General features: G+C 38.9%; 1 protein-coding gene across 6 annotated transcripts in view; it reads left to right on the top strand.

The window, feature by feature from the left end:
• KLF12 (KLF transcription factor 12) overlaps positions 1 to 24,055 on the top strand; it is a 258,868-nt gene that overhangs the window by 227,821 nt on the left and 6,992 nt on the right. For 5 of the 6 annotated variants that reach the window (XM_085309507.1, XM_085309508.1, XM_085309504.1 and 2 more), the window contains one exon: positions 9,704 to 9,861. In XM_085309507.1, the coding sequence (XP_085165633.1) occupies positions 9,704 to 9,861 (158 nt within the window). Of the gene's footprint in view, positions 1 to 9,703; positions 9,862 to 11,016; positions 11,086 to 24,055 lie in introns of all 6 variants that reach the window. The other variant, XM_085309509.1, reaches the window with a different exon arrangement.

Below are 24,055 nucleotides of genomic sequence, written 5' to 3'. Positions count from 1 at the left end.
AAATCAGAGTGAAAATACATGCTGAAGATAAAATGCAGTGAACATGATACAGCATGAAAGGACCCCTACTTTAGGAAATGCGGCATCTGTACTGTTTCTCCAAACAGCCAGAACAAAGGTGAAAAAAGTGAACATGTATATACTCATCTAATTTCCATCCTAGAAATTTCARCTCAGTCCGTACCTCCAACAGTGCTCTTTATTTCCTTTTTTTTTTTAATTTCCTCTGCTGAGAATGCCAGTATCACTGTAATTCGTGTATGTGTTTCCAGAAAAACATGAAGGAGAAGTATGAATGCAGAAGGAATAAGAAAGGTGAAAACCAGGACCTCATGCTCTCARAGTTGAGTTTGAGGTGCTGAGTTATCCTGTTTTCTGTTTTCTGTAGAAAGGTCTGTTATGTGTAGAAAGAAACAAGAAAGAAAAAGCTCAGCATTGCCGTAGGCTCCTTCTGTAGTGGATGGTAGGACTGTTAGTACATAAGCATRCCTGTGAATAAACCTGGCTTTCCTACTAGCTGTGAAAGGAAGAGACAATATAGATGTTCTTTCTCTTCCAGCTGTTAGACCTGAACTAACATAGTTAAACATGATTGGCATACAGTATTTCAGGAGCTATTCCTGTTTTCAGGAAGGCATACAATACTTTGTCATCAGATCTGAAGAACAGAGCTTTGCATATGCACTTTATTGCACATGCAAGTTCATTGTGATATTTTCCTGCTACTTGAGACTTCCATATTTTCATGGATTTCCACTTCAACTGAGAAGAACATTTTACATTTTGTCTAAAGCAAGGTATTAAAAAAAAAAGGGGGGGGGGAAATTCAAAGAAATTCAAGCTTGCTTTAGCTCATGGCTACTCTGTTATCTTTCCTTATAATGTGTAGGTATGTGAATTTGTAAATATAAACATTTATGTAGGAACTGTTCAGAAAAATGTGAATGTAGATTAGAAACTCTCTTTAGAAAGAATGAATCACAATGACTGTGGCTGAGTGCTAGAACATGCTGCCCAGAGAGATGCAGTTTTTCTGTCTTTGCAGGTTTTCAGAACAAGATCTAACTCTGAAGTTAACGCTGTTTAGAGCAGCAGATTGGAGTAGGTGACCTCAACAGGTGCCTTCAAAGTTGAGTTTTTCTGTATTCTGCATTTTGTTTTATTCTGTATTCTACAGCAGTGTGACATGCTATAAAAGGTGATGTTCATGTGAGTTTGATCTGACCTTCAATATTCAGAGCAATCTTTGAAATTTGTTCAGCTGTTCTCAAAAACTGGAATTACAGATCATGCTGCTATGCATTTTGTATAAGTTGAATGCATTAGAAAAAAMCATGTTTAAAACATATTAAACAATTTTAGTCATTTATCATCTCAAAATCTATGAGGCCAAGTGTCTTACCTGCTGTAAGTCCATCTACCTARACCAGGGAGGAGAGAGGAAGCAATGAAGGAGAGTTATATTTAGAAGTACTGAAAGTATCTTGTCTATGTGTAAAACTTTATAGCTTTACCAGCAAATGTTTCTAAAACTTCCAGGGATAGAAACAAGCTCTGTRTGCCCTAATGTCAGTTAGGAGAAATGTGAGATTCTTTTTCATGAATTTTCATGAATACCTGAGCCTGGTAATTCAGTAGAGTTGTCACTCTTCCAGGAGTTGCTAATGCCCGTTCTTAGCTATGGCCAAATGTAGTTTTGTGGGAATAAGTTTGTTTCTGCTTAATGACTGGCCCAGATTCTGGTTCTTATAGTGAGATTTGTAGCCCATGCAAGTTGTCCTACTGGAGTAAACTTCCTGTTTCCCAATACCAGGAATAAATGTTTAAATAATACAGRCAATGCTTAAGTGCAGGTTAGTTAACTGGTGTAATTCTGGCGCTCTTCTACACAGTAAGTCTCTAGTGTAAAATTTTCTTAATTAATGATCAGTGTAAAATAGAAAAATAGGTAGAAGAGGTTTTTTATTATTATTTTACTGTCATATCAGAGTTCATTATAGGCTTGAATTATAGGCTTTCTCTGTCCTGTGGGGCAGTGTGCTTTGTGGTCCTGGTCCTACGGTCCTCAAATCCAGGAGAGATACTGGAGCATCCTGTAGACACTTTCTGGCTCAGCTTCCTTTCCTTGGAATCCAAGCACAGTGAAATGAGGTGAAAGAGGAGAACATGCTATGTGCTCAGATCTCATCCTGGTGTGGAGCTGGGATACACCYGAAGGAGAACATGGTTTGGGGAACTGGAAAGCACTCCCACGTGCTGCAGCATAAACATAGTTAAGAAGCACTRTCAAGCAGCTGTCTTGTTCTCATGTCCCAGTTTAACGCAACTAGTAGCATAAATGATGGATAATTTTGATAAGACATGCCCAGTTCTGCTTGTTGATTGACTTTGGTGCTTTTCCTAGCACCAAAAGCTCTTTCTCACTGCCCGGAGCTTGTTTTTCATCATAGTTGCACATTCAGTTCTACTACTGCCAGAAAGATGTTGTAATGCCGTTTGTTTTTACAAGGCAAGTCAGCAATCCAAGCAACTTTAATTGGTCTCAGTAGGAATAAATATTGTTGATAAAGTCATGATCACAGATATGTGGAGTATTTTGTTTGCTGGCTACCCTGAATAAGAATGTGAGAATACAAGAGTGGCCATACGGAGCTGGACCAAAGGTGTCTCTTCCCCCATGCTCTATCTCCAGCAGTGGCCTGAGCAGATATCTAGGTGAAAATATAGAAGGACAAATTCACTGTGTTCCTATTCCCATCTGCTCCTGTCCTAGTTTCCCACTATTTTCAGCTCAGAGGCTTTCTGAACCAAATGTATTCAAATCATTTCATATCTGTATATTGTTTACCCATGTAATTTTCCCATTTAATATGTTTGCTGTTTGCACATACAGCCAAATTCCTCCTTTCTTTCGTGACAAAATGTGTAATTTCCAGTGTAAAATCACCTTAAAATGTACTAATTGAAGTAACTACTGCTAATAAAATTGAGTAGTGCATATTTTCCTTTTACGATCATCTTAAGTACTGCTTGATATGTTTTAATGTCTAACATTCCTAAGGCAGATGTTTGCTGTTCATGAAACATTAATTAGAATCTAAGAATTAGAGGAGAAAGAATTCATATGTATATACACATGTGCATCTGTTTTTTTCTGTGAAAAGAACACATTAGAAATTATATTTTWAAAAAAAAGACAAGAAGTAAATATTCAAGGGGACTATTTCAACAAGAGGTTACACCCAAACCTATTAAGCAAATTAAAGTGGAAAAGCTACTACTTTTTATATAGTATGGTTTTGGCATCTCACTACTATAGTAGTAGCTGAAATTTTTAAAATTGTAGGGAAAGATAGTGTGTACCAAATTTTATCACAGTTTAATATGTTCATAATTTCCAAARTTATTTTCACCAATATACTGAGTGGGAACATAACATTGTAAGAGCTATCAGAAAAGGAAGTTATGTTATATTAAAAACTACTRGTGAGTGGGTAGGGGGGTAGTTTTACAGAAAACAAATACATCTAAAAGAGTTAGAAACCTGGCAGTGCATTTCAAAGGACACGTGAGTACCCATATTTTACCTGTTATGTTTGAAACCTTTTTAGAGTGGTTGAATGAGCTGTGTGCTGCTGTGCATGTATTTACTTGACTCATAAATGTACCAGAGGCATCAAACAAATGTGTTAGGACTACTTTTTTCTCCACTTCTCACTGTCTTTGGTGAAGAGCAGCTCTGTGAGTCTGTGTGTAGTCTTCACTGACTCATTTCACGTGAAGAAAGACAGAAAACTATCATGGGTGAAAGAATATTGCTTGGCTGCTTGACTGGTTTGCTCCGAGGGTGCAACTCTTACACTGGGTCCAAAGGCCAAGATTTTCAAAAATAATGCAGAAAATWCCACTCTGAAGCCCATAGGTGCCCACTTAAGAGCTCTGATTTCCATAACTGCTAAGCAACCCAGGATCCCTTTGAATTATGTGTATGTGCTTGCGATCCAAGGATTTTCTTAAACTGCTCATTACAGTACTGAGAGTAGGCATATTATATCTGAATTTTGTGCTTTTATTTCACTTGCATGCATTCTTAGTGAATGTGCCTGAAAGATTGGCCCAAAAGGTATGCACATCTCATAAATTAACGATTGTCATTGCTAGATCTATATACTGTTTATCTATTTACATATTTTATATTTAAATMTTTTTTCCCATTTTTGAAAAAGAAAAACTGTAAATATCAGGTTTTCCAAAATATTCACGAGGGTGAGATATTAATGTGTGCCTGTTGATTTTATCCTCTATCACCAAAGCACATTATCACCTTCTAAGAACTTAACAGTTATAATCTCTACCAAATTTTTTAATCTCATCTATTTTTGAATTTTATCTTTATGTGATTTCTACATACACAAAAATCACAAGAAGGGACTTTGTTGAGGAGAGGGAGGTGGATTTTCCTATTACTCCTTATGTGGATTCTATGTTCACAGTTTTCTCAGTGCAAAGCATGATTTTCCACTTCACTTACGACCCTCCTAATATAACAGCTAGTTGCCACTGAAAAGGCTGATGACGCTGCCCTCTCCCGTGGCCGTAGGCTCCCATCCTCTCCCAGTGTTGGTGCAGGTGCTCTCCTGACCGCATTATTTTGGGAGCTAAACCAGCAAAAGCAAGCAAGCTGTTCCTGTATTTTGTAGAATTGATTTTTCATTGTAGGTCCCTGGGCTGTCTCGCTGCAGGATCAGGCAAGTGCCAGAGCTGACGTAAGAGGAAGCAACTGGAGCAGGACTGTCCAGTTAGGTTAGCTTAGCCGCGCTGTCAGCTCGCATCCTTCAGCAGCCCCGAGCCTGCGAAGGAGAAGCACGGCAGGACGGTGGATCGCGTTTTCCGTACTTTGCGGGGCGTGTTACGGCTTGCTGAGCCGATGGTGCAGACTGAACGACTGCTGCAACGTGCCGGCCCCAGTCCGGTTTTCCTTCTGGTGGAAACGAGAGCGGAGGGGGCAGAGTCGCTACGTGCCTGGGTCTCTCTCCAAAATGAAGTCAGCATCCGTTTCAGCTGACAACGACCCAGAAGCCTTCTTGGCTGCTGTTATTAGCTGTAGCGTTTTTTTTTTTTTATTTAGCTTCATCTATCTGAGGAAGAAGCGATACAGCCTCCCGGCTAGCAAGGAGCTGTATGGCAGCACGGGGGGATTCGGGAGACCTGTACCTCCAAGCCCTGGAGTCGAGGCTCTTCCCATGGCATCCTTCATGGGAAGGGCCAGAGCTCACGGTGCCAGAAAGACCACGGAAGAGTAAGGGCTGCAGTCGGGAGGACGGCTGCATTACACAAATGCAGCACTCGGGTAGCGTTTGTATTCCTGTAGCAAAGACCTGAAAGTGGCGGGGCGACAGCTTGCTGTGCGACACTTGCTCCGCAGCGGCTGTGTCGGCCAGCTCTTGCCTTGCCAGGAATGGGGAAACACCGGGAAGTTAATACTTCAGTGGGAAAAGAGAAGTACCGTGTGTTTGCCGCAGGGTGAGAGTACGTGTGCAGGCTGTTTCTGTGGAGCAGCTGGTGTGCAGTAACTTGTCACCATGCGGCGAGTTGTTTGTGTGTCTAAGCGCTGAATACGGTTCAGGGCTTTAATCAAGCCACCGCGCTCGGTGGGCAGCTCTGCTCTGTGCACAGGAAACGTGGCATCGCTACAGGAGGACCCACAGCATCACTGCAGAACATGTGTTTTTAACAGATCGTCACTGCATGGATTAAGGGCAGGGGCCTTTCACAGTCTGCAGAAAAGAGTGGAAGAAAAACACTCAGGAAAACATAGGCARCATTAGTAGAAAGGAAAAATAATTTTGCATTGCCTGGCTTATTCGAAGCCCTGTTGTGTGCAGAGCAAATCATGTTCTGGAGAACTTGAAGGCCATCTGCTGGTGAAGTCTAACTCTTTTTCTCAATTTGCAGACTTCTTGCCTCAGAGAAAAGCACTTAGCCCAGTGTGAGTTGCAGAGATGTACGGGTTCAGTTTCAGCTGGAAATACCACAGGTGACATTCTGTAGATCACCCTAAATGCTCACAGCCAGACACCATCTGATTTCATTCATTTCACCTTATGGGCAACTATGACCATAGGTGTTGCTAGTGTTTGTTGGAGAAGACAGACAGTCTCCTAGGGTTTATCTTAGCATAGTCATTTCTACAGTAGTACAGAAATTGCACTGTTTCACTAAATAATTAAATGCAAATAAAAAAAAAGTCAAGCTGACAAGTCAGAAACAGACTTTCTTCTTTGTTAATTTTAATCTGTCAAATCTGACGGCTCKATGGTAATTTGATCCATCCTGTAATTTCCCTGGGATGTGGTGTATGGTTTCAGTCCTGTAGCTAAACCCCATCTTGAGCCTTAAAGGCTGCCCGAGTTTCTCACTCTGGGCAGACTGGAAGGGACACTTGAAATCAAGAGAGGCAAGCTGCTATAATATGGTTTAAAACATTTTTTTTATTTCATTTCCATGATTTTAAAAGCATTGTATGCAAAAAAACCCTCCTCTCAAAATAAATACCTATGAATACCCAGACATTTCCATTCTTGAATACCGCGCTTTGTTTGTCAAGTGGGATACCAGAGAGCAATACTTTCTGGAGCTTTGTATTGAGCGAAGCCAACTGGCAGAACCCCTATGGCTTTTAAAAAGTACCAAACACCATTCAGAGGCCTTTATTTTTTTATGTGTCTCTGGGTGGTTGGCAAGGTGGTTTTGCAGAAATTGCCCGAATCGGTGGAGCATGCGCCTTTGCTGCTGCAGGACTGACGGAAAGAAGGGAGGCAAAGGAATCGAACGTTATTGTGAGAGGGACTTACCTCAGAAAGCTTAAAATGGGTCTTCATGCTCTTTTTACAACTTCTTGTGGTGTCTCCATTTAGCAAGTCACATGGCTTGTGCGAGGCAAAAAACAGAGCTTGTGTTCCCAGCTAGGATTTGGCTCTTTTTCTACCTGTAACATGTTTTCTGTCTCTCCATCTCCAAAGTTACAGTGACAGAGGAAGATCACCTTGGAGATGTGCTCTTAGCTGTTATGTGTATGTGTCGCTCTTGCTGGTTAGTATATTATTTAGCGTACACTACTGAAACGGAAAGTATGAGGCTACATCTGTTTTTTCTAGCTGACGGTAACCTTTCTCCTCGGTGCCCTGAACAAGTAATAGCTGTGAAGCTTTCTATGGAAAATGGCAAGGCACGGCGCTTTCTGTCGCTTGCTGTGCTGCTTGCCGAGCTTGGAAGAGGTGGGCCTGACGCTTTGCCTTTTAGAAAGAGTGAGTAATCGAATGGAGAAACAGCAGCACTGATTCTGTGCCACCTTCCTGTCCCCATTTTATTCCATCCTTTCCTGTATAAATGCCAGGGTAAGCACCGAGCTGCTCATAGCCATGAGGTCACCCTCTTGTACGTGACAAATAGCCTTTTACGAGGTGCTGATTGTGTTGGAGGCTCTTTTCTCTCCATACTGGAAGTTACAGCAGCATGGTGAGCTTGATCCTCCTCCCATTTAAACAAGTTGTACTATCCAGGATCTGAACGCCCTGTTGCAAAATAGGTATTTAAGACAGCTCATAAATCACATACAGCAMAAATGAAGCACAAATATTTATTTTTTAAGATAAAGATTTTCTAATCTTGGGCTTATGTACCTTGAGTGTTGAGCTTGAAGGTTTGATTTACACATTTGCTTTTTATTTTAGCTKCTGGGATGTTTTAAAAAAGTGAGACTTATCTCAATGAATCATCTAAACCAAGTCTTTTATTTGCCTTGAGATGCAGATGCCTAAACGCAATACCCAAGCCATTTCTATGACAGCAAAACATATCTGTATTCCTGTCACATAGGTAAAATGTTAATCATCCTGCTCACTTGGAGACTGCTTTTAGTTAGTTGTTGATATTACAGTCCTCTGTCTATTCTTTCCTCTGTTTCAGAGATTTCCTTTCTGCCCATTTACATGCCTCRTATTCTAAACAAAAATAATTATTCTGAAAAAATTCTTAGCCTGAAGATGAAGTATAAGCACATTTCAAGTGTTAAAAAGAGGGCTGTCAGAAAGAGTACTCCAATATTCTTTTTTTTTTTTAATTGTAGTTTTGTTAAATTAGGATCGTATTATGAAAATATTTAAACAAAAACAGAAATTTGGACTACCATAAATTTAAGGCTTAAAGATTTGTAATATAGCAGATTGGAACATCAATGAAGTCACATGCTAATGCTGTGAGAGCCTTTATGCAAAGTTCTAACCCAGTATAAACCGTCATCACTAAGTTTTAGAAATCCCTAAAAATAAAGTTTATGCCAGAACAGCTATAGCTGTAACAACACTGGCTCTTGTAACAGAAGGTTGAATATTAGTGTTGACATAAAAACTTCTCCAGAGATACATCAACCTCAGTATTTCTTTCAAATGCCATTCTTAGTGTTTCATCTTCCTCAAAGGTACATACTTATTTCTTATTGTGGGCAGATTCAGATTTCTGTTGATAATTTATTTTCATTTGACAGTCACAAATTATTTATCTGAGAACTTGCTTCATAAGAGTATAAAAGAGCTGGCTGAGGAATCTCTAGATCATTTGTCTTGAATGTCAATAAACCTGGGAAAGTCATGGAAGTCCCAGAAAACTTGGGGAAGGCTAATGTTGTCCCAGTATTTAAAATAGCTGTAACAGGTGAACAGAGAAAGCATCATGCTGGTGTTTAGCTGTAAGTGAACATGACTGCTGTGCAATATAACCATAAAGGAGCTGATAAGGAGATCAATTAATAATGATTTATAGCTGAGTAATATAATTAATGGGAAGCAATGAGGGCTTTTAAAAAATGGATCCTGGCATACCAACTTGATAACATTTTATGACACAAGTTTATCTAACCAAGGCAAATATATTGTTGTAGTAAACTTATTTAAAGCATTTGACATGGTATGCATTGTATTTGGAACTCGAACAATATATTTTTAATTGGTTAAAATTGGGATAACTGGTAGGTCCTAGGACATTTCTGTATGGAATATCTTCAGTGAGCATATGCATTTCCATAGGAATTTTTCTCTAGCTCTGTGCAGTTAAACTTTCTTACTAATCAGTGGCCTGGAAGGAAACAAATAGTTGGCAGGTGATAGACTGAGAATTGTCAAATAAGGAAGTGGAAAGATCACTAATGCAGCTGATCTGGGTATCTTAGCAAATGATGTGTTTGGTCAAATAGGGGCATCCACAGTCCAGATCTGGGTACTAGAAACATCTTTTAACAAAAGGTTTCAAGATTAAACTTATCAAAGATAAATTGTGAAGTCRTGTATAAAGTTCTTCAGAAAAAAACAAGAGTTAGTGAACTTGAAGTTGGAGACGTTTAAAATAKAAATTAAGCTCAGATAAAGTGAGGCTAGTTCATTTTCAAAGCAGTATTCCAAGGACGTGGCGATTTCTCTGACATTAAACACTTTTAAATCAGAACCTGAATTATTTCATACTGCAAAATATATTGTATTCAAATAGGAACTATTTTAAAGAGGTGCTGTCATCTGTGGTGTGGAAAAAGAAATATTTAAGCAATCATTAAGGTCCCTTCTGGCATAATGATCTGTTAAAACTGATTTTGGCAGTCCCAAGATATATATCATGCTCTTGCTTCATTTTTTGCTTCTGTTATGTTTTACAGTTCAATTTCACCATTCAGTATTGAGAGCACAAGACGTCAGAGAAGGTCTGAGTCTCCAGACTCCAGGAAGCGGCGCATCCATCGGTGTGACTTCGAGGGATGCAACAAAGTATACACAAAAAGTTCTCACCTGAAGGCTCACCGAAGGACACACACAGGTAAGACTTCGCTGGCATTGTGTTCTGGCATTAAAACAAGTAGGTTCCTTTATGCCTAGTTTAGGATGTACTGAACTTGTCGTGCATCTTATGCAATGAGTCGTAGTTCTGTATATAACTGATGGAGATGTCTGTGGGTGCATCTGCCATCAGCATTTTCATGCAGATCAAGAGCGTGCTTTTGAATTGAATTTCCCTGTCATCCCCACTTCCTATGCTTTGCTTCACAGCACAAGAGTAGTCTCAGAGAGCACAAACTGGTCTCCTTTCAGAGAAAGCTAAACASGAAAGTGCCCTCTGGGGACACATCTAATGTGCTTCAGTGCATGGGACTGACCAAAGTTAGTCCAAATAAAACTCCCAAGAACAGCATGGGGGGGACACATCCATGGGCATGGATCTTCAGCACCAACTGTTTGACTCTACAGATCTGCTCGTATTGAGCTGTTGCTTGCTTTTATAGATGTAGGTGCCACTAAATGCCTTCAGTTCAATTCAAGTCTAAACTTAGGAGAGCAGGATTTCTTTCCGGAGGCCTTCAGAGCCAACTAGCACTTACTGCAAAGGGGACTTGATCGGTTTACAAGGACAAGTACACTAGATCCCTATAATGGAGGTGCAGAGAGGTACCTACATTAGATGAACTGGATCCCATTTAATGATCCTTACTACTTAACACTTACTTGATACTTGGTGTCCTCAATAATTTTATGGGCTGTTACTAGTACATATGATAAGCATCTGAGGGTAGCTGAAGCAGTGATTTGTAAATGTTACATTTTATTGTGGATAAACTCTGAAACAGCTGCTTGAAGTCATCAAGAGCAAAAAAAGCAATAAATTGATGGCTAAAAAAGGTAGTAAACTGAGCACTCTGCTTCAGTGCTGTCCCTTGCTCTGCTATTAAAGTTGCTATTTATTGATCTTTCCACTTTTGTTGTACTTCAGCCTTTTTGTAACTCCTCGGAGAAAAGATGGTATTTGTCCAGCATGTAGCACAAAATGTTATTCTTTGTTGAGAGCTGCTGGTGCTTTCTGTGGTGTGACATACTTTACAGAGTATGAGATACTATTTAAAAAATAAAATGATGGCCTCTCTATTGCAAATGAGGCTGTGTCTCCATCACACTTTCCAATATGTCTTTTGGTTGTTAGGACTTTTGTTGAGAGGAATACTGAACAAGGCTCCATCCTAATACCCCATACTAAACCAATTTCAGTAAGGTAAGAGTCCCTTCCTTAAACAGCAGAAATGTTCTAGGAATTTAGTTAGGTTTTCCTCCAGGTCAGTTATTCTGGTTTCTTCGCATCTTACCAATACTGCTTGTGCTGCCTTCTCTCTCTTAATGTATTATGTCTTGTCTTAATGCTTTTTTTCATTTTCCTTCCTTTTTTCCCCYCTTCAACCTAGTCTTCCATCCCTGCTCCTCGTATCTATTTTATATACCCTTACCCCATACTCTGCCATTCTTGTTTTCCTTCCTCTTTTATCCCAGTCTAACCCTTTTTCTTCTCCTTGTCCTGTTTTCTAAAYTACTTCCTTATTCATTGCCTATATCACCCTTTGAGTGTGTTATGGGTGTAGCAGATTAGAAGGCAGAGAGCCAAGAAGAGGTGTGAAACCAGTAGACATTTGGGGTTGGATGTGGCTTATACCACAGGGAGGTTAAGCTATTCTAGCCAGTAAAATTATTGACCAGTCCAAGAGGATAAGAAAACATAGTGGAAGAAACTGGGTTACAAACTGTATGGGGGGGTTGGGAACCTCAGAAATGTCACAGCCATGTTAGCATAGGAATATAAAACATTATTGTCTGCCATGAGATTTTAAGTYTAATCTTACCAGCCACTGAGAATCACAGTTGTCATTGACTTTAATTAGTGACTTGCCGGGAGTCTGTAATTCACTAGTGATCTCCTGGCAGGCTCACTCTTGTGTGCAGTGCGTCCAGATCAGCGTTAGATAGTCTGCGTCTCTGAAGCTCAGGCTGTGCGCTTAGAGTGCTCGAAACTAAAAGCACCAAAGGTTTAAAATGGTGTGGTTACTGCAGCTCGTACAGCTGTAGCTCTTCAGCAGTGTTAAGGGAGTTTCCGTACCCGCGGTAATCATACAGTTCATCTCCCCTAGCTTTGGTTCTCTGACAGTGAGGTGTCTAGGCTAAGCTATCTGTCTGGGATCTCTCCTGGTTGGGCAAGCGGGACTGGCACCTTTGGGGCACGTTATTCCGTCTCCAGATAGTAGAGGTGGATGAACTGGCATGTGAAGATGTTTTTCTTTCACCGCTGAATAAAGAAGAAGCCTGGATACCAACCTCTTAGCTGGGTGAAATGAATCCCCATCCCAAAAGCCTGCTGCCTAAAATATTTTGTAGTAATGTTGAGTGTTGGTTTATTCCTTCGGGGGGAAAAGAAAACCTAACGGGAAAAATAGCACCAAATCTAAAACCTTCATAAAATGCTCATCTGTTAACTGCTTTATATTGTTCTAGCTTCATGTCTGCTGTAATGTACGAAATTATAAGTAGTCTTGAGAGAAGATAAATGCTGAATTTAGCCAGGAGATCCAGTGAGAAAATCTATACTGTGCTGTTAAAATGAAATATGTTTTGCAGATCACTTTTCAGGTCTTGGTAAATCATGTAGCACTGACCATAAATATACTCTATGTATTAATCCCGTCTTGCTTTTTTTTTTTTTTTTATCTTAACCTTTAGTTTTACTTCAGGCAAAACAAGTTAATTATTCATGTATGACCCACAGTAATTAGTGTGCAGTTTTGGATAAGTATAAATGAATTATGACAGCTATGCACGCAAGGGTGAGCAAGTTTGAATAGGAAACTTTCTGAGAAAAGATCACAGAAACTCAGCATTGCATAATCTGGATTTTTTTTTAAGCAGGCTGATCTTGCTCACAATTGTTCAACTGAGCAGGATGTGTCTGAAAACTAGGGTTTTTTTCYGTTTAATATATATGCATAGCAAGTAAAACATTCGCAATCATTTGGACACAACAAAAAAATAATAGGGCACTTTGACAGTCGTTGTTGATTGGAAAGTATACTTCTTTTGAACTTAATTAAAAAAGGAGAACAAAATTTTGCGGACGGTAACAGTAGCATTTAATTCTCTTTGTGTGACACCTATTTTTTTTTTTTAAGTATGCCAAGGGCCAGCTCCCAAACACTTGCTCACGAGTGTCTTTAAAACTTAGTGTAAAGGTGTGGGCATCGCCCGCTGGGGGGCGTGCTTGAACTACACATCGCTTCGGGAACTAGGAGGATGGRGAATGCAACCTCTCCTAGAGCCTTCCGTAAATCACAAGCACTTGCTATCGAATTTCTCTTTCTAGTACCATGTTTTTGTGGCTGTTTTGCCGTGTTGTCAAATAYAAATATCAGGAGGAATCGGGTGCGATGGAGAGCCTTCGGGGCTCGCAGTCAGTCTTGCAGCTCAGGTTTATCAGCTCTTTCTGCAGGGAGAAACTATGAGAAATTGGCTCGCCTGAGTTGTGTTGAGTTAGTTTCGGCTTCAGTGAACGTCAAGAAAATTACTAATGTGTGACTTTTCGAATGAGCAGTCTTGAAGAGTCAGAAAACAAGGAATCCTGAGTTGTATTGCGAATCTGTGTATGGCTGCATTGCGCTCTCCCTACGTACTTGCRCTGTCCCGGTAATAGCTGGGAATTTTAATTTCTGTTCACTGAGAAGTGTGCACCCACGAACCCTCAGTGTCACTGATGTTCTTCCCTTTGYTTCTTTTTTTATGTATTTTTAAGACTGGTAGGGAAACAAACAGAGCACTGTTGTGTGATACATAATTGTCATTTCACATCTTTCAGGCAGTATTAAAGCTGTCAGTGAAGCTTCCACTAGGGCAACTGAGCATTTCAAACTAAGTAATTTTGATTTTTTCCACAGTGTTTTTTTTCCTATCAAAATTTCATTCTAAAACTATTTAAATTTATCTTAATAAATTACTGTTTCCTTTCCTACTRTCCTTTGTTTGTGCAAGATCTACACACTCTCTCTCTTTTTTACAGAGAGATGATGAAAATCTGATATATCTTATGTAAATTGAAGAGGCAAATCATGCCTTCTGTTGAGAGGCTGATACAGGTTATAAAAACTAGACTTTAATACCTGATCTGTGAAGGTGGTGAAACTGAAAATATTTGATCTATAAAACTATAAAACTGGTAGTAAATGTCAAACATGTCATTATTTGGCAAAGAACAGATATTTTCACACTATGTATTTGAGGGCATGCCTCTTGACCTCCCTAGTTGGCTGGACATTTCAGAAATGTCAATGAAAAGTTGCAAAACAATCAAAAATGTTTTGCAGTTTACCTGCAAAATTTCRCTTTACTCATCACTATTTTTTCAGTCAGGTGAGAAGTTAATGAATGATGAACAGGACAAGGCCGTACAGTTCTGATCAAATGCAAGGCAGTAAAGTCACAGATGGAGTAATAYATGCTATATGTGTATTAATACAGCCTCAATCACTGTCATACTAGTGGATGAAGGGGGTCTATGGAAAGACTGAGGACAGGAGAGCCTGTTTTAGGGAGAGAGGAGGGGGAAAAGAAGAACAAATACATAGGACCCTTTGGGCTAACTGCTATAACAGTGCAAAGGAGGTGTTAGAACATGTAAATACCTTTGCATAGATGACAGTAATCACATGAAAACACACATTTCATTCACAGTCATTTCAGTTCTCTTTTTACCAAAAGAACTGAATAATGAAAAGTAAGAATAGCAAAAGATTTAGTTCTTTAAAGGTTCTGGCTGCCTACAGAGATAGTTCAAGGAACCCTTCTGTGCACTGCTGACTTTGGGGAATKTCCTAGCATATGTATTTGGGCCACCGGTAGGTTCTTCCACCCAGTACTGGCCAAACTGTCCCACTGGTCTATGAGGTAGCTAAAAAGCTACTTTCATTTTTGATCCAGAGGCTGCTTAAACTAGAAATTCTAGTACACAATATTCTATTTTAATCCAAATCCCAAGGCTGACTTTTCCATGTCACGTCCCAGTTTTCATAGGCATCATCTATCTCCTTTTAAATAGGGAGAGCATGTAAATTTGAGGTGTATTATGTAAAYTGAAGAGGCAAATTATACTGTCTGTGTTAGGAGGCCGGATAAAGTACACAGAGACTTAAAGCAGGTATAAAGGGTATTATATGGAGAAGAAATGTAAACTCTTCTCTTTTTTCCATGTATGCAGAATTCACTGTGTGGTGTGAATGCGTCACAGTCAAAAGTGGTGCCTAGCATGGGRGGTATGACCTGAAATCTAACCCACTAACTACATAGTCATTAAAAGGGAAATTTGATTTTTGCTGGATTTCACATCTAAAGTTGCTCGCAGCTAAATCCATTTCTAGCTTATTGTGGCTACCCTTTTACCATATGGAAAAGCCCAAGGAGTTTAAAACAATGTATTAATCATCCTGAAGAAGTTAATAAAGAAATAAGATGCCTGCTTTAAGATTCTGTGGGCCTTAGCTTTAGAACATCAGACCAGAAGAGATTGTTGTCTCTCTTGAGTCCATCAGATTTTCTTTAAAGCTAATGCAATACAAGTAATTACTGTCCTGTATCTCTGCATGACCCTATTTCAGTCATAGTTACTAATTTCTAGAGAAATGTGGCACAATTGCTTCCTGGAGTCAACAGCAGCAAAAATCTGGGACATTCTGCTAGGCTTGTAGTGGTAATTGATTTATTCTGTGTGTCTAGGATGTCACCTAGTCACAACTGTGGTTTTGCTCCTGCTGCCAAGGGATGAAGGAGGGCAAAGACTGTATTTAGAAGATCTACTATGAGGCTCAGAAACAGAGCTGTGACTGCTCCTCTTCCCTGAGGAGCCTTAACCAGCACTAAGTCCAAATCACTCTTCTCAGTGTGGGTGCCATAGCAGTTGTGGCAGCTTATTTATGTGCTTACAGAGACAGGTTGAATATAGCCTCCAGGCCAAAGAGATTTCGTAGCATTTGGGGCTTTGTCCTTGATCAACGCCTGTATCATTCCTAAGATATGAGAGCAAATACCTTTGCCGCAGACGTAATGAAGCCTATTTGTCAGTGTCAGGGGGTCTTCACCGGTGCTACGTGGAGGCACTAAACATCTCAGAAATGTGGTTTTGTACCTGAGAAAATGACAGTATTTCCTCTCAGAGAAGTTCCTTTTTAGCTGGGTTGAGACACCACCCTAAAAGAGAGAGGGCTTATGAGTGTATGAGTGTTTTATTTAGTCTGTGCTTTTTCAAACATTGCATTCCTCTCACTCACTGTTTCTCCATATATTATTTTAATATGAAAGAGCCCCTGACATTAGTCTTTGTTCTCATTTTCCTTTCAGCAATTTCAGAGCAGAGTGAAGAAGCAGAGGCACCAAAAAAGTTATTTTTGCTCTGTAGGTTTTAAAATTCCATTCATTACCTGTTGTTTTCTTAAAGTCCATTTAATACCTTTTACTAGCTATATGTTCCAGAGAGATATTTACTGGTTTATAATCCCTTCTTTAGACAAATATTAGGAGGAAACAACATTTTCTAAGTAATCCTCTTGGCTTTAACTTGAACTCTGTAGACTTTTTGCCTACTTTAAATTTAACACCTCTTTGTCACCACCCTTCAGATTCTCTTTAAAAGCCAAGCTTTTCTTTCTCATGTCCTATATGCCCCACAGAGCCTTATCCCAGAGCTCTTCCAACTGCACGTAAATCTGTCGAGTGAAAAAAGCTGTAATAGCAGGTTCACATGTTGTTCCAGAACCTGAGAATTTAAATAAGCAAAGCCACTTTAAAAATTAATTTCCTTTAAGTAAATTAGGAGATTCTATTTGTATTGGGCGATGCTTTTATTTTTTAATAAATACTTTCTTTCAATGTTTAAAATTTACTGCCAGTTACAATAAACAGCAGAGCTTTCCAGTATGGAAACCAGTATATTTCATGGAAGTCTTCAGTTGTAGCTTTATTGCTCTTTCTTCATGCTACTTCAATTTAGAAGATAGACACATTATTTAATAAACAGAGCTCCTAAAGYCTCGGTCCATTCCCATTGACATTACTGGGTTCAGCATCTCAGGGATAGAACTTACGAGGTATTTAAAATAGGATGTCTGCTGGCAGGTATGTGGCAGGCTATAAAGGCAGACTCACCAATGCCACCACATCCTAGTAAGGTGATCTACAAAAATGTTAAGCTCTGCTAGCTGCCTGACTGTAGTGAGATATTTTTCTGAATGCAGTTACTCATGGGCAGGTGTCCATACCACAAGAAGCTTGTACATCCAGTTCTCATCCAGTAGCTACTACATGGAAAATTAAAAGATTTCATTTCTGGCGCATCTTGCGAGCTCTGAATTCACCTTATACCCAGGGAATCGCTTCTCCGCATTGTAGGTCTGATGCTGTGCCGATATGGAAGAATGCCCATGTGGTTATTCCAAGTTACTTTGATGGGAAAGCAAGTCAAATTGTGTCTGTGATTGCTTTCAGTCTCTAGGTTATGAAAATTATTTGCAACAGTGCCCCTTGACTTTGTAAATATGGGGTGCATATGTGTTTTGTCTGTGTGTGGCACGAGGGAATAATGATGATTTCATTATGCAGAATAAAAWCTTCTCTAAGTAAATCATTTAGTACTTAATACTCTACCTCCAAAGAACTGCAGTTCATCTAAGGTCTCAGGCATGATTGCGATCTACCACTTGTGGCCCTGCAGTGGCATGGAGGCGAGCAAGAACTCTCTGCTCCCGTTCCCTTCAAAATGCTTTCCCAGATGTTGCACCCAGACCTAAAGGAATAAGTAAGCATTACAGGCTTTTCAAGGACATTAATTCTTGCAGCCAACTGAGATGCAGAGAGAATGGGATATCAACTTGCTCCTTAAATGTCCAATACTAATGATACTACCTGCCTTTGCTGAAGTGCTTCTGGAATTGCTCATGCCCCTATTGACCTTGTCAGGGCAGACTGTCCATCAGGAACAGAGTTCACTGAAAGWAGAGAATGCTGAAAATTGCAAATAAGTTTCACAAAAGCCTTTCTTTTAATGATTTATTCGTGGTTTCTTTTTCTCCAATTTTCTTTTTTTCAATGACTAACACAAGGAAAAAGAGGCAAAAGCTGAAATCTAGTGTTTTTAGTCTTCATTTTTTATAGATCAACAGGTAAAAAGAATAGGAATATTTTAGAAGACTTGTCTTTTCCTGACRAAGGGAAAAATCAGGTGACTTACAGAACTGGTAGATGTTTTCTGCACTTCAATATTTTCTCCATATAGGATAAGAAATTTTGTAGTATCTTGGTTACATTAATGATCTTTTCTGAGTGTCTTTTTCCTCATTGTATGTGGTTTTGTCAGTTAATAGTTTTTTTAAGTATCTCATGTATTTTTTCTGCACTTTAGTATGGTAACAATTGGCATCTGTTCACTTGAGAAGTTTGGCGGCATTCACAACTCAGTTATTTGATAACTAAGTTTTCTGAGGGAGGTGGTAATCTTGGAGCTCTGGTTCTGTGTACTGCACACACACYAGGGTCCTGGCCTCTGCCCGAGCCTGAGTTCTCGCACAGCACAGACAACAAATAATCAGTTGTGTTAAACTGAATGAGATGAAGCTCGTCCTGTGGAGCCTTTTTGTTGTTTTCTTTGTTTGTTTGGGGTGATCATTTTGATTTGTCTTTTTTTTTTTGCTGTAAATAGTGGAAGGTTAAACTGAGCAACATATGTTGTTGKTACTGAACATAGAGCAATTCCTAGAGCATTCAGGAATAGTGACAGTAGCAGAATCGAAGGCACAGTTATTGGAAATTGAAAGAATTTTATCACTTGACTGGCATCATCCTTGCAGTTGTGGACCACATAGAGGAAAGGTTTTATTCAGGAGAAGACAAGCCAACAGCACCCAGGATAAAGCAAGTTAGTGTGCAGGCCTGTTACCAGCTCTGTGYGGTTAGCTGCTAATACAAGTGCAGATCTGTTGCATTGCCTTTTCTAGAACCTTTTGAGAGTGAAGGTTGCCATAAAAGAAATAATCTCTGCCTTCCCCATGGCACTAGACCTTTTACAGTCCCATAAATTTGCTATGCAGAAGGGAAGGAGGAAGTTTCCATGCTGTCTTTCATTACATGTATGCATATATATTATATATTATCTATTATCTGTTATCTATTATCTATTGTATATGTACACATATATGCATACATGTATATGTACGCATATAAATCATACAAGTGCATRTGTGTGTGTGTGTGTGTRTATGTATAAGGTATGTATATAAATACAGATGCAAGGACCATGCTGTGCAGCAAAAGAGATCAGGAAGGCAAATAATACAGTATTTGTCATCTACTGTCAATAATCTTGTGTGGGAACAGACTTTGAGATTTGGTCTGGCTCATGGATTCAGGTGTACAGGAAAGGCCTTTTACATTTCCAGAATTTTTATTTTTATTGTTATTATGGGAATTAACATTTATCTTTCACATCAGCAATGACAAAACCTTGATCAAGAGTGTTAATTTGTTCATGTCTTATGTAGTACTAGATAACCCAGAGAGGTTGTGGAGTCTCCTTCTCTGGAGATCTTCAAGGCCCGCCTGGCTGCAACCCTGTCTAACATGCGCTAGGTGACCCTGCTGAACAGGGAGGTTGGACTAGATGATCTCCAGAGGTCCCTTCCAACCTTACTGATTCTATGATTCTATGATAAGTCACATCAAGGGACAAAGTTGCTATGCAGAAGCCTAAAATATGAAAATGTGGAAGTGAAGTTTCTTGTATTCCTCCATGTTTCTTTTCTGTATAACAGACACAGCTGAGGCTAATATGATGAATTTGTCTTCTTATATTATGGAGAATGAATTCTTGTGAGTCTAGTCACAAAGGTCCTTTGTTTTTACTGGGATTTGTATTAAAACAGTGTTATATTGAGGTTATTACCTGTGTAGAGAGTAGTGTGCAACAATATACAAAAGCCAGAAGTAAGAGAAGGAAAGAGGTAAGGGTCCTAAACTAGCCCTGGTCATGGAGGAAAGGTAACAGAAGGGCTAGGATAACAAAMAAGAGCTAAACTTAGCAGCTCAGTGCAATGAAAAGTCAGTTATGTGTTATGATGTGGAAAAATGACTTCGACCCAAATTATCAGAAACAGAGCATATACATAGTAGGTTTGTATAGTATGATGACATTCTGTCTGTTCTTTTAGGATAGAGCATGTCATTAAGTTTGTGAATTCAGGAAGTTGTTTTGTTCCCAATTTTCACATGTAGAAACCATGTCCCTGTGCTTTACCTAAATCAAAATGAGAACAGGGAATAAAAAACCTGAATTTCAAGACATGTGTCAGTCAGCACAGTATGTTCCTGTTCTGCTCATAGAAATTGTTTTCCCAGACTTGCTCAACTGATACAAAACTTTAACCTCTTCCCAGAAGGATCTTTTATTTGCATATTAACACTGAAACATAAAAGTCAAATTCATTATATTCACCAAAGAGATACAGTGAATTAGTAACAGAAACAGAGATCCAAATGACCTTTTTGAAAAATTTGCTAGACATCTGAACATTTGAATTGGCCTTCTCATCAAAATGCTGCAGTAATATTTTAGTCTTTTAAAGGGATACCACTAAAATTAGTGTTTTCATTTCAGAAAGTAAGATGCTTCTAATATTTGGGTCATAATGTTGCTGTTCATTTTCTCTGCAGTTTTGAGAAGGTCGCTTGTGTTCACTGGGTTGGTTTCCCTACCTGCAGAATAGACATGATAATGTTTGTTATGCGTGCTATTATGAAGGCAGACTATTATAAAGTATTAATATTTTTTAAATAGTTTTATAAAGCATTTTGAAGATGGAAAGTGCTTTATAAGTGCTCTTATGTTTTTTTTCATTACAAAATTGTACTAATAAAAAAAAAAACACAAAACATAACAGTTGTCATTTCCCTTTCCCCTGTGTCTAAAAGCTAAGCTGCCTTCTTCCTCTGGGAGTGTCTTCATTATAACATGATGTTTTTGCTGTAAAAAAAGATTATTTTGCTGTCCAGAATATGATATTTTTAGTAGAAATGCAGAATCTAATTATCCATCTTTGGGGTTTGTTAATTTATTATTTGCACTCCCAGAGTCATATCAGTATGGGAGCAGTTTGCCTGCTCTATATGTTTCAGAATGATTCTGGTGTTTATGTGGCAGCTGAAACCAGTTGATGTAAATGCTACACGTTACATGTTTTGTGTAATATCCTGTAGCAGAAACTTCCAAACCAGTAGAATAATGTCCTAACCCTCCAGATCTGTTGACTTCAACTAGAATATTTAACATTGTCAAACAAGGTAGAGGCATGTTTACTGGGTTATTTGTTTTCTTCCCACGTGTTATGGACTAAGTCCTTAGGACCTCATTCCATTCTTGTGTGGGAAATACTCCTCCAGGAGAAATGGTAATAGAAACTGAGTAAGAAGATAYAAAGATGTGGCAGTAGACAGCAGGGCTGGGCAGCTACCATCTGTTAAGCTTTGCAAGCTTAACTCAAGTCGGTTGTAGTTCATGGACAGGATGAGGGAAAACTTCTCTTCTTTGTTAACAGCCTCTCAATTCTGAAACACTACAGAAAATCTATAAAGCAGGGTTCATTTCCAAGTSCTTTTCTTTAATCTTTTTTTTTTCTATATTAAAAACATTTATCATTCGGCTCTTTCACAGAAAAATGAAAGCTTAAATGCAGAAAACTCTGATTAGATGGTGAAGCCTGTACCATGAACATAGCCTTATGTGTATTTTCTATCATCTGACTCTTACTTGAATTAAAAATATTATCAGTGTTTCAGAATAAGGAAAGCTACAGAGAARTGATCAAATAATTGTGAATCCAGGTGAGAGTTGCATACAGAAAAATTGGATAGATGGGAATCTTTGAAGAGGACACAGATAAGAAGGGATGTGACACTCGTGTAATAACAGWGAGAAAAGTTTATACCAGAGAAAGAAACGTGTTAAAACTTCTATCCTAGAAATAGTCTTACCTCATTGCTACTCGATGACATAGTTGTCAAGAGCTTGATAAACTGATGAATAAATGAAACTTGAATAATACACAAATAAAATGAATTGTAAGCRTGCAGTGAGTACACAGGGTATCTACAATTGCAGTAAATAAAATTTCTCACCTAGGCAACATAATCCAACCCTATTTCCTGGAGTTCCAGATAAACTTACCTGCTGGCAAAATACTCCATAACGATTTATACAAGGCTTTTGTTGCACCTTTCTTTGAAGTATCTATCATCAAAAACTGTGATACCAGCAGCAGAGTAAAGTTGCAGAGGGATGTGCTGCTTGTGAAATCCTGGTCCTGGTCCCTTCGTCTCTTACATGGCACATTTTATTGCTGATACCTCTGTACAAAATTATTTCAGAATATTTGAACGTCACTGGGTTGTAAAGTAAARGCTTGTGAGATTTATTCCCTTAGATGAATGATCTTCTAGAAATATGGAAAAATGTATGTTTGGTTGTGTGGAGGGTAGACAATTTTTAGGTTATTGACTGAATAATGATCATTATTGAGCATTACTAATTTGTTATTTGCTTGCTTTTAGGGAGATTCAACAAGTAACCATTTTAACTATGCTCTTAAATGCTTGAGTGAGAGGAGTGAGAGGAGTCATAGTAGAGTAGGAAAAATAATATGGTAAAAGTAATTAAACTAATTTGGATTGTGGCATCTGGGTTGGAAAAGGCAATGTTTTGGAGGGCTGTAAAAGCAGATGTTTTGTTAATAGAAGATTAAAAAAGGACTAGTTCCATTTGAGGCATTGAGTCATACCTATAAAACTTCATAATTAACTTTGTCAAACAATAGAAAATACTTGTTTTCTACAGAGAACTGTCTAGAATAATACTTTTTGTGCTCCAGGGTCCCACTTGATCTGAATAAATTACTGTCATGGAATATTACTTTCTGTCCATGTATTGCAAGACAGAACTGTGAAATAAGATCAGAATAGAATTCTTCTGTGACTTGGGACCTTTTTTGTCAGGTTTTGGGACAAAACAATAGTGCTTCCAAAGACAGACCGGAGAGTAAAGCAATGGCTCCAGTGAAAATGTTCACAGCTTTAGGCCTTTTCTTTTTAAAACTGATGGTTTCTGTAAGTCTATAAAAACTTACAGATTCAGAAGATTAAACTAACAGTAAGGGGATATTCCATTTTTCCTTATTTGTYCTCTTTCTGTGTTAATTACTGCAGATTCTTCCTCTGTCTTTGCAGAACTTTCTTCTTCTTTCATTGTTTGATCTACTGTTTTGTCTTCTCCTTCCTTACCRTGTTTCTACTTGCATGGGCAAGACTCACAGTACCTACTTTGAGCTGAATGAGAATTTGAGTATCTCTGTGGGTGGCAGTAACTGTAAAGCCCATGTGCCAGCAGCTGCCTTGCCATCCAAGGAGCTTAAGTGCAAGAGGTGGCTACACTCTGAACCCAGGAGTTTCTTAGGCACGAGAGGTCAAGTGCTCGCATAAAGGCAGAAATGTCTGCATCCAAATTGTTGAGTGTTTGACTTCACTTCCACTCCACTGCCATCCAGACCTGAAACTGCAATGTATTGCAAATATGATATTGCACCTGTGTTCTGGAGAGCTCTAGTCCACTCAAGAGCCTGCGAGTGCACATAGCACTGCTCACCTCTCTGGCACCTCCATGGCCAGAGGCACATAAGCCTGCTTAAGTAGTGGGTCACATTTTTCCTATTAGCTAACTGGTTTTGTCTACCTCCTCACTCAAGCGCTTTCTGCATCTCCCTGCTGAAGTCTTTCTTCTCTCTGTTGATTGTACTGGGAATTTCAGTTGTAAGTTTGTCAGCCAAAGCTGGTGTCCTGATGCCAAGTGCCCATCCTTTATCAGTGCTGTTCCTRGTGGTCCTTTCTTGAKCCTGTGAAATCCTGGATCTTCCTTTTATTTTTACTGTGGTTTTTGTAGAATCAGTGGCCAGTCTTCCCATTTGATATGTTACTGAACAAAATGTTAACAGTTAACATAGTATTGACTACTTGTTTTTTCCATCCACAGATAACGTAGATGTTTATTAGAAATTCTTTCCCTAAAGTTTAGGTTTATGTAAAATGTTGTTGATGAATCTTAATGAAAAACTGTATTTATTGGAGTTTTA

Source organism: Rhea americana, unplaced genomic scaffold (assembly GCF_003343005.1).
Source record: "Rhea americana isolate MKP2758 unplaced genomic scaffold, rheAme1 scaffold_3, whole genome shotgun sequence".
Taxonomy (NCBI): domain Eukaryota; kingdom Metazoa; phylum Chordata; class Aves; order Rheiformes; family Rheidae; genus Rhea; species Rhea americana.
The sequence above is the reverse complement of the archived record's forward strand: the minus strand, read 5'-3'. Positions and strand labels throughout refer to the sequence as shown.